The sequence below is a fragment of the Gekko japonicus genome, unplaced genomic scaffold, assembly GCF_001447785.1.
Source record: "Gekko japonicus isolate JY-2015 unplaced genomic scaffold, Gekko_japonicus_V1.1 scaffold64, whole genome shotgun sequence".
Lineage (NCBI taxonomy): Eukaryota > Metazoa > Chordata > Lepidosauria > Squamata > Gekkonidae > Gekko > Gekko japonicus.
Window position 1 is genome coordinate 681,521 of NW_015170277.1, and position 11,385 is coordinate 692,905.

General features: G+C 46.4%; 1 protein-coding gene across 2 annotated transcripts in view; it reads right to left on the bottom strand.

Annotated features, from left to right (window-relative positions):
* Window positions 1-4,400: 4,400 nt before the first annotated feature.
* Window positions 4,401-11,385, bottom strand: part of PSMD9 (proteasome 26S subunit, non-ATPase 9) — a 14,020-nt gene continuing 7,035 nt past the window's right edge. For both annotated transcript variants that reach the window (XM_015417668.1, XM_015417667.1), the window contains exons 5-6: window positions 9,817-9,905; window positions 4,401-4,888 (exon numbers count right to left, since the gene is read on the bottom strand). In XM_015417668.1, the coding sequence (XP_015273154.1) occupies window positions 4,861-4,888; window positions 9,817-9,905 (117 nt within the window). In that variant the 3' untranslated portion in view covers window positions 4,401-4,860. The remainder of the gene's footprint in view (window positions 4,889-9,816; window positions 9,906-11,385) is intronic.

The following is an 11,385-nucleotide window of genomic DNA, read 5'->3' on the forward strand; positions in this document are numbered from 1 at the left end:
CAACAAATAAACCCAAAAACCCCCCCCCCCCCAGTCAGGTGTCCTTTTTAATTTATTCCCTGCACCAGTTTTGTTCAGAGAATCACTGACAGACCTGTGAGAGCATCTTTTTTTTTTTTGGAAACCTGGACATTTTTAAACACTAATGCCAGATTTCTGGAAATGACAGATACTGTTACAAAGCATTGCTCGTGAGACTGCTTTATGGTATGAAATGAAGTTCCAAAGTGCCTCTTTGCTCGGTCGAAAGGTGTCCTTGGGACTACACTTCTCTCCATTTCCCCCTTCCCCGAGTGAAAATTCCCTTTCTAAGAACTGTGAGGAGGGCGGTAGGGCACGCAGGCCTTTCGTGGCCACATACAGGAAAGAATGTCAGCCTCTGCAAAGGTTGCTTCTGCCTCGGGTCGACACCTGCCTAGAGAAAACACCAACTGAGCCTTTAATGGAGACTTGATGGGATGTTACTTACCAAGTGATGTTATTTACCTTCATGCCAGGTTCAGCTGTCCATTTCTACCACATTAAGCCTTTATTAAAGGAATAGCTGCGGTGGCTCAAGTGGTTAAGACGCTGAACTGCAGGCTGTGGAAGGTCAGTAGTCCAGCAGTTCGAGGGCGAGGCCCGGGTGCCGCATGACGGAGTGAGCTCCCGTCTCTAGTTCCAGCTCCTGCCAACCTAGCAGTTCGAAAGCAAGAAATTGCAAGTAGATAAATAGGGACCACTTCGGTGGGAAGGGGACAGCGTTCCGTGCGCCTCGGTGTTTAGTCATGCCGGCCACATGACCACGGAAACGTCTTCGGACAGCGCTGGCTCTTCAGCTTGGAAACGGAGATGAGCACCGCAACCTAGAGTCGGATTCGACTGGCTTTCGAGCAAGGGAACCTTTACCTTTAAAGGAATACGATATTTTCTCCAGGCCTGTTGGCAACCTAACTTCTGCCTCCCTTGTGGCTCTCAGTCATTTAAGCCAATACACAATGAACTTCCTTCCATCTGACAAAAAACAGATGTCAGATACCTTCCTATCCACAACACAAAATGAGCTAAATATGTGGTAGTCAATATCCCATTTAAGAAGGGTGGAGAAATCACATTTTAATTTTATTTATTTTATTACATTTATATCCCACCCTCCCCGCACGCGGGCTCAGGGCGGCTTAGATAGGCACATTTTCAGATGTTCCCATTTGTTTATAAGTCTCCCTGCAAGAAGAAAAGTAGCACAGCAGGGACTAGGCCGGATTAGCACTTTTCTCCCTGAGGGGCTAGTATTTTACTTGCAGGGAGTTTTTCAGGTGAGGGAACACTGATCAAAACACCCATCTGCCACCTGTATCCTGAAGCACTACAGGCTACCCAGCCCCTTCAGAGTACCACCTAATTCTGCAGGTCAGAGTTCATTCCTTACATGGCTTTATTCAGGGGTCCCCAATGTTTTTGAGCCTGCAGGCACCACTGGAGTTCTGATACAGCATGGCGTGTGCAGCCACAAAATGGCTGCCACAGCTTACCTCCAGACACACCGTGAAGATCCTTGGGTTGTGCTGGCAGCTGCTGTCAAAGGGACATTTAAAAAAATCTCTACAGCCATTCAAATCTCCAGTGACCAATCAGAAGCTTGTCCAGGGAAAAGGCCCACCCACTTTCTAAAAGGTGGGTGCTAGGAAAGGTGTCAGAAGATGTCTTGGGGAGGGGCCACGGCTCAGTGGCAGAGCATCTGCTTGGCATGCAGAAGGTCCCGGGTTCAATCCCCGGCTTCTCCAGTTAAAAAGGCTCAGGCAGTAGGTGATGAGAAAGACCTCTGTCTGGGACCCTGGAGAGCCGCTGCCAGTCTGAGTGGACAATCCTGACCTTGATGGACTGAGGGACTGATTCAGTGGAAGGCAGCTTCACATGTTCATGTCATGACTCCCCCAGGCACCACGTTGGGGACCCCTGGCTTAGCTGGTCACTCCCATTTGTCTGGGATCTTGGGGAAGCCTCTGATAGAGGCTGAATTGCAGTTCATGCAAAGGTGGACATGGGCTTTGAGCTCTTGTGAGAACAGACAGCAGGGGAGGCACACATTGATTGAGGTGCGGGCAATTTAAGGCCACTATGAACATCTTAACCGAAGGCCGAGCGCCGAAGAATAGATTCTTTTGAACTATGGTGTCATAGAAGTTTCTTGAGAGTTCCTTGGACTGCAAGAAGATCAAATCAGTCAATCCTAAAAGAAATCAACCCTGACTGTTCCCTGGAAGGCCAGATAATGAAACTGAAGCTCAAATACTTTGGCCACCAAATTAGCAGGGAGCACTCCCTGGAGAAGAAGACCCTGATGCTGGGAAAGACTGAAGGTCAAAGAAGACGGGGACGGCAAAGGACGAGATGGTTAGACTGTGCCATAGGTGCAACGAACATGAAGTTGAGCAAACTTCAGAGGACGGCGGAAGACTGGAAGGCCTGGCGTGATCTGGTCCATGGGGTCGCGAAGAGTCGGACTTGACTGTGCGACTGAACAACAACATGAACATCTTGGTCAATAGTCATTACACAGCAGGAGCCTACTTACAGCAACAGATACAGACTAGACCAGGGGTGGCCAAACTGTGGCTCGGGAGCCGGACGCAGCTCTTTCACAGATGTTGTGCGGCTCCCGGCAGGGCGGCTGGGGAATATAATCATCATTAGCAAACAAATATTATTGGACAAATAAACATAATTGTCAATATCCGCTTTTACTGCTTTCGTTATTATTTTTGGCAGTCTCATTTAATGTTAATAAAAAACAAATTTATTTTTATTTATATTTACATCTATACCCCGCCCACCCTGTGAACAGGCTCTGGGTGGCTTACAGGAGACGGCCGACAGGCTGATGCAAATAAAACAATAAAAATATTAAAATCCCTTAAAAAACAATCTTAACGATAAAGTGCTCGCTACAGCAGAGTAGCCTTAAGATGAATGGCGTTGCATCTGCATTCCTTCTGTCTTCATATCTTAAAATCAGCCCCATGGTCCAGATGTTCGCCAGTGAGGCTCAGAGCGGGCCAGTCCGATATTCCGGATTGATGGTAACCAGTGTTCCCTCTAAGCTGAGTTAGTGTGAGGTAGCTCACTGTTTTTTAGCCTCCGGCTCACACATTTTTGTCTTTGCTCAGGAAGGAGGGCTCCAGAGCAAACTAATTTATGCAGTAGCCAAATCACTCACTCACAACTTTAATGCCAGTAGCTCACCAAGTCGAATTTTTGCTCACAAGACTCCACACCTTAGAGGGAACATAGAATTTGTAACTGTGGTTTTTTTTTGCATATTTCCCAGTAAAAACGTGTGTAATATTTGTTCATGTCTTGCGGCTCTGAAACATCTGATGTTTATATTATGTGGCTCTCACGTTAAGCAAGTTTGGCCACCCCTGGACTAGACTATACCCCCGTCCATACTAATCCTTTACCCCGTCTTTCTGAATAATTTTGTTACTGTACAGCCTTTCTTTCAGTGCACAAAGCCCACAATTATTCAGTTTTGCCCAGTCTACAAAAAGCCAGGCGTTGGAGCCTTCCTGACCTCTAAAGGCAGACCTTCCCATAAGTTAGGGCCACAACAAAGAATGTACGGGCACATTGTTGATCTTACCCATTTGCAGAATAGCAAGGACAGATGATTCACTGCAGGAAGAGAACTGTAGGGTACACAGAGAAAACCCTCATCAAGAAGGCATTCCCATTCACTTCAATAGCTCTGTATTAGCAAAAGGAGAATTTTACAACAAATCTGCAAATTGCTAAAGGAGGGATCGCAGTTCAGTTGTGCAACACATCCTTCAGGGAGCTAGTGTGGGGGGAAACCTTGCTTGCCTTGAGACCCAACCAAGAAGAGACAACCCTGGATTCAAGGGACCGAGAGCCTGACTTGGTATAAGGCAGCTAAAGGTAAAGGTTCCCTTGCTCGAAAGCCAGTCGAGTCCGACTCTAGGGTTGCAGTGCTCATCTCCGTTTCAAAGCCGAAGAGCCAGCGCTGTCCGAAGACGTTTCCGTGGTCATGTGGCTGGCATGACTAAACACCGAGGCGCACGGAACACTGTTACCTTCCCACCGAAGTGGTACCTCTTTATCTACTTGCAATTTCTTGCTTTCGAACTGCTAGGTTGGCAGGAGCTGGAACTAGAGACGGGAGCTCACTCTGTCATGTGGCAACTCGGGTCTCAAACTGCTGAACTACTGACCTTCCACAGCCTGCAGTTCAGCGTCTTAACCACTTGAGCCACCGCAGCTCCATAAGACAGCTACTGAGATCTAATAGAGCAAGAAAAGCAAGAATAAGCCATCTGTCGGAAGCATGTAAAATGTCACATAACTACATACGTTTTTTTAAAAAAAAATCGTATTTAATACGTTGCACAAATACATGGGTCTAAATCGTAAATTTTATTGAGAGTGCCTCAGTGGAAATACAAAACACAATACCGATCTGGCACACTTCAGAGTTCTGAAAATGAATCCCCCCCGAAATGTCTACAATGAAGGAAAAGAAAGGGAAAGGGGGGGGGACACACACACTATGAGGACTAACATTGCCTTACTAAATAAACAGGAAAGGATAACAAGGTTGTAGAATGAGTTGCCAAAAATAAAACCACAAGATCAGGGGTTTTTTGCATTTTATTTACACCCGAGGGGTCAAAGATGCAAAGCGAATGCACGCTAATCCTGTGAATCAGCAAATCACAACTGTGCATAGCTGTCGAAACCTCCTCAGCAGTCGACAACAGCACCTCAGGTTTCATTTCCGGTATTCCAGCTTCCTTGTCAAGATGTATGGTTGTCTCATTAAGAACAAAATACCAACAGGTTTGCAGGTTTTGCCCTTGGAAATCATCTTTGCAAAGGAACTATGTTGCAACTTGAGAAAAGAGAAATAGGAATTCCTTTGTTTAAAATATACAATCCACCTTTCATTCCTTAGGAAAGCCAAATGCATCAACAACCAATGAAATAAAAATGTTATACAACATGCAGGGAGGAAAAATGGGTCACCAAAGGACATCACACATTTGCATGTTCAGGACTATCAAAAATGTCAGACCTCGAGTCTGGACTAATTTTTGTTGTTCGCTTAACAATATTCATGTCCTACTTTTCTGCTACACTCAGGTCTAGTTCACATTTTTATCTTACCCGTCTTCCTTCGAGGAACTCTGACTAGTGTACCTCTTCTACTCCACTTTTTCTTTTTTCTTTTTTTTAAATTTGTATTTATAATTTTCCAACATTATACACAGCCTTTAGCAGTTTTACATTTATATTTCTGTGAGTCACTTTTTTACATCGTATTGTTCAACCATATATACAGTTTTTCCCATCTCTTTTCATATACCTCCTGGTCCTTCCCTTGTAACATCAGGCTTAACCTATCCATTTCAGCCAACCTTAACAGTTTTTCTATCAGTTCCTCTTTTGAGGGTGTTATATCTGATTTCCAGCATTTTGCTAACATTATTCTAGCCGCTGTAAAAATATATGTTATTATATGTATATTTTCCTTATTACATTGTTCTGGAAACATATTTAATAAACATACTTCTGGTATAAATGGAATTTCAAGTGCTGTTATTTCTTTCACAATTTTAAATATTTTACCCCAATACTTTTGTACTTTTTCACATCTCCACCACATGTGTAGATACGTGCCGACATTTTTTTTACACTTCCAACAATTTCTATTTCCATTTAAATAGCATTTTGCTATTTTATCTGGTGTCCAGTGCCACCTGTGAAATATTTTAAATATGTTTTCTTTTACTCCACTTTTTCTAATAGCGATCCTATGTGGTAGGCTAGACAGGTAGGGAGTGACTAGCCCAAGGGATACCAGTGAATTTCAGGGTAGAGAGGGGATTTGTACTTAGCCCTCATCTGACACTCTAAACCGGGGGTGGCCAAACTTTGGCTTGGGAGCCACATGCGGCTCTTTCACACATATTGTGCGGCTCCTGCTGCAGTGGCTGGGGAAGCAAAGGGGAGGCGTGCCTCCCCAACTGGTCTTCCCTTCCCCAGCCAGTGCAGAGGAAGAAAGCAACTCGAACATTAAATGCATTCTCAAAGCCCCCCCCCCGCCAGCCGGCTTGGAGAAGGCATTTGTCTCTTTAAATCCCTTCTCCAAGCCAAGCCAGCCGGCGCGGGAGCAGGGGGGCTTGGAGAACACATTGAACGTTAAAGTTGCTTTCTTTCCATCTCTCCCTCCCTCCCCCATCTATTTGCTTTCTCTCCACTTTCTTTCTTTTCACCTTTCTCTCTCTCTCTCTCTCCTCCCTCCCCATCTAAAGTTATCAATTTAATATTAATAAAAGTAAATGTGCATATTTTTCAATTAAAAAAACGTTTGTAATATTTGTTCATGTCTTGCGGCTCTCAAACATCTGACGTTTATTCTATGTGGCTCTTACGTTTAGCAAGTTTGGCCACCCCTGCTCTAAACACTAGACCATGCTGGGCCTTTCAATGGTTCCCCCTCCACACACCCAGTAGGTTACACCATGAATACTCCAACTGAAATCCAACTACAGCAAAAACCAAACGGACAAATAAAAAGAATTTACCAAATGCCTTAGCAAATTCAATTGACTGAACTGGGGATATTAATGGCAAGAGAGATGATGTCCAGCTAACGTCTCTATGGGGCGTATTCTTTGAACAGGGGTCATCACCACAAAGGCCCTGCCTCCGGCTAATCTCTGCCTAACTCAAGAAAATGGAGGCCCCTACAACCATTCTCAACAGGTAGACAGGTTCGTATGGGACAAGGATGTCCTTTCAAATATTCCTGAGTCTGGAGTTGTCTTTGATTGGCCCATAACCACTGGGAAGGCCGCGTGAAAATCCTACAAACACCACCTTGTGGCCAAAGGACTGTACATATTCAACAGCCACGTGCAAAGTTTCAGCTGCCAGCTTGGTGTGGTGGTTGGAGTGTTAGATTTGGATCTGGGAGACTCGGGTTCAAATCCTGACTCTGCCCTGAAGTCCACTGGGTGACCCTGGGCCAGTCAATGTTGCTCAGCCTAACCTACCTTGCAGGGATGCTGTAAGGATGAAATGGAGAGAAAGAGGCTGTAAGTGGCTTTTGGTCCCCACTGGGTAGATAAGCAGGGTGTAAATATCTAAATAGCTCACAACTAAGAGTTGTCCCAGGACGCTTCACGTTTTACTCTGCATGGAGCACCTGACGCACGCAGCTGGTGGCCTTGCGAGCAGTAACTATCAGTTACTGGTCTTGCAAAAGGGCCCTTGGGAAGAAACAGAAAGGCAGCCAGGGGCAACCAGCTACCTTAATGTGGTACTGTAAAAGTGATGCATCCCTGGCTCAAGACATACAACATTCCGTACACACTGAAAGGCGTTATGTGGATTCCAAGCACTGGCAGTGACTCGAGACAGAACCACAGAATGGCAGAAACTATGAAAGGACAGTCTGAGTATGCTATTAGTATAACAGATTTTGCTGAGAGCAATTGAACGAGAACAAGAAGGAAATTTAGAATTATATCCGAAGGGGCAATTATTTATCAATAGTAAACAAAGTGGTGTTTAATATAAAAAAAAGCAGTTAATACTTAGAGGGCATGGCAAGGAGGTGGAGGGTGTGCCTCCCCCAAGAAGAAGGGGGCCGACATGCCGAACTAAGATCAAGAAGAACAACAGCGCCATCTACAGGGTGCTGGTAGGGCAGTCCCCACCCCAATTCAGATGTGGCCATAGTTAGGGATAACAGAGTAACTGTAAGCCGCTCAGAGACCCCCTAGGGGGTTCGAGTGGGGTAGAAGCCGAAAGTAATAAATAAATAAGAAGAAGAGATTGGATTTATACCCCGCCCTTCACTACCCAAAGGCGTCTCAGAGTGGCTTATGAATTCCTTTCCCTCCCCCTCCCCACAACAGACACCCTGTGAGGTAGGTGGGGCTGAGAGAGCTCTGAGTGAAACGGCTCTTTTTCAATAACAGCTCTTATCAGAACTACGGCTTGCCCAAGGTCATCCAGCAGGTGCAAGTGGAGGAGTGGGGAATCAAACCCGGTTCTCCCAGATTAGAGTCCGTGCACTTAAGCACGACACCAAACTGGCTCTGACAAGAGGGAATTACTTTGACAAGAGGACTACTTTCAGTCCCCGGGAGGTTCTCCAATCCACGCCACCTTCTGTCCAGCTCTCTTTTCAGGTATAGAAGACAGGAGTTAGAAGACTGAAGGGGTAATAATGAATGAATAATCAAATGAAGATGTATTAATTATTAGAATGTGACTCTGAGGGTGGTTTTTTTAAACGGGTAGGATATGGGAATAAGAAAAAAAGGGAGGGGGGAAAGCCTATGAAAGAGTATAAATTGTACATATTGTATGAAATAGTCCTACTAAATACGAACTCAATGAACTTTAAATTAAAAAAAAAAAGAATGGCAGAAATTCAGGACTGTTCATTGAAGCAGAGTGCAGTGGTGTCAAGCTGTGTAAGAGAAAAGCCAGCAGCATCTTAGAGACTCTCATCATTTTCAGGGTATGAGCTTCTGAGGGTGCGGTCAGACGGCGTGCTGGGAGCGGTTTAAGTTGCTCCGGCCCAGAATGCGGGGTTTTTTTAGCCTGGAGAATCGCGATCACACTCACCTCCCTCCTCCAGATCGCTGCGCAGCCGCATCGCTCCCCACTGTTCACACGCGGGAGCATGCGTCGGTGTTGGTTTTTTCTCTCTCTCAGTTTGGGCATGCGCACAGGCAGCCATCTGTAGAACTAAAATTTTTGTGTGTGCGCAGGACAGCGATTTCCACTTCAACCTGACTGCTGTAACACTTCCCTTTAAACGTTTACCCCGAAAATGGCCTCCGTAAGATCCCGAATTCATCTAAACGCTAAAACTAGGCACCGTTTAAACATTGTTTTTAATAATGCGGTGGCGGAGCTCCACCTATGCGCACATTGCCAACGTTTTAAAAAAATGGTGGGCGAAAAGTGGAAGCCTCGGGCAGCTTTCGAGCGGGGAGGGGGTTTAAACCAGAAGTAGCTTGAGACCAGAGGAGCGATCACACAGGGGGAAAATGCAGCTGGAAACGGCGAATCAGGAAAACACCACTTGGGGACCTGGTAACAAAATACTCCAGTTTAAAGAGGGTTTGAGCCAGAAAGCGACGGCTGGGGAGAGGCAGATGTGTGATCGCACGTATAAAATCCGTTTCTAAACTGACACGACACCAGATCAAATGGCGCGTCTGAACACACCCTGAGAGTCAAAGAGTTACCTGATGTATTTTGAACGATTAAGAACAACACAAGACCAAATCTTGCTGGTCTGTAAGGTGCGCCTGGATTCTAAACCAGCTGGTCTACCGCAGACCAAGACGGCTGCCCCCTGAAACTGAGTAAGAGCAGGGCTATTTTTGGGCAGGAACTCACAGGAACGGAGTTCCGGCTGGATCCTGAGTTGGCCACGCCCAGCAGGAACCCATTAGCATAATAGGCCACACCCAACAGCAGAAACTCATTAGGACTGGCTACATTAGGTTTGTGTGGCCTAACATGCAAAGGAGTTCCTGCTACAAAAAAAGGCCCTGGGTTCTGACAACAAACAAGGTAAAAAGAATAACAAGCAAAAGGTGGGTGTGGCTGGATGAGCACACTTCTGGTAACATGGGGGTGTGGCCTAATGTGCCAATGAGTGGTGCGGTCAGGGTGTGGCCTAATATGCTAATTAGTTTTGCTGTTGGGTGTGGCCTATTATGCTAACGAGATCCTGCTGGGCTTTTTCTGCAAAAAGAGCCCTGGGTAAGAGATTTTTGGGACGCTTACCCCAGAAGTCCTTTGCCAGTCCAGCGTTTGGGTGTGAGTCCCAGGTGCATTCTTTCCCCTCCGCGGAGCACTGTCAGACTTACTGGTCTCTGACGGGGACAAAAGTAACAGAATGAATACACAGAAAGATCTGCCAGGTTTTGTTCATTTGCTTAGTATTTATTTGGAAAATTTATATCCTGTCTTTCTGTTATTAAAGACCATCCAAAGCGTGCCAGAAGGGAATTTTTTACAAGGAAATCCAAGACAACAGGTACCCAACAACAGCAAACACATACAAAACAGCCATACCAACAATTGAAACCAGCAATCAATAAGAAATCACAGCATCAGAAAGCCACTGGAACAGATCAAAACAGCAGCACGTCAGGGGATAAAACCAGCCTTTGGAACAGAACAGTCTTAGCCAGGCTCCAGAAGGCAAAGAGTGAAGGTAGGGAAAATGTTCCAGGGAAGGAATTCCAGAGGCCACAGTGGAGTCCTGTCCTGCATACTTGCCAGCCTCAACTATGGCAGTTTCAGGAGGCTCACTCAGGTAGAGCTGGTCCCTGGTCCCAAAGCATTTAGAGTTTTAGAACTCCATATCAGTAATTTGTATTGGGGACCAGAAACTAACCAGCAACCAGCAGACTAGACATAGAAGAAGAAATTGGATTTATACCCCGCCCTTCACTGGGAGTCTCAGAGCGGCTTACAATCTCCGTTCCCTTCCCCTCCCCACAACAGACACCCTGTGAGGTAAAAGAAGAAGAAGAGAAGAGATTGGATTTATACCCCGCCCTTCACTCCCCAAAGGAGTCTCAGAGCGGCTTACAATCTCCTTTCCCTTCCCCTCCCCACAACAGACACCCTGTGAGGTAGGCGGGGCCGAGAGAGCTCTTTCCAGAACTGTCCTTGAGAGAACAGCTCTGCCAGAACTATGTCTTGCCCAAGGTCATCCAGCAGCTGCGAGTGGAGGAGTGGGGAATCAAGCCCGGTTCTCCCAGACTAGAATCTGTGCACTTAACCACTACACCAAACATAGCACTGGTGCATCACAGTCGTCTCTGCAGGCTCTACCTGCAACCTTTGCGGTCACATTCTGGGGCCTGCTGATGTTTCTGGGCATTCTTCAAAGGCAGCCCCAAGCGGAGCATCTTAGAGTAATCCGGCTGGGCACATCTGACCGTAGCCCGATCATGTGAAACAACCAAGGAGGCTTCAGAGGCTGAGGGCCATCAGCTGCCTGCCCTGCTTGTGAGCATTCCAGAAGACCCGGTTGGTCACTTTCAGAAACAGAACACCAGACGTGGTGTATCTCTGGTCTGAGCCAGCAGGATCACGTTCGTGCTCCTGAGAGCCAGTTTGGTGTCGTGGTTAAGTGCACGGACTCTAATCTGGGAGAACCGGGTTTGAGTCCCCACTCCTCCACTTGCACCTGCTGATGTGACCTTGGGTCAGTCACAAGCTCTGGCACAGCTGTCCTTGAAAAAGAGCAGTTTGTGTCAGAGTTCTCTCAGCCCCACCCACCCCACAGGGTGCCTGTTGTGGGGAGGGGAAGGGAAAGGAGTTTGTAAGCCGCTCTGAGAC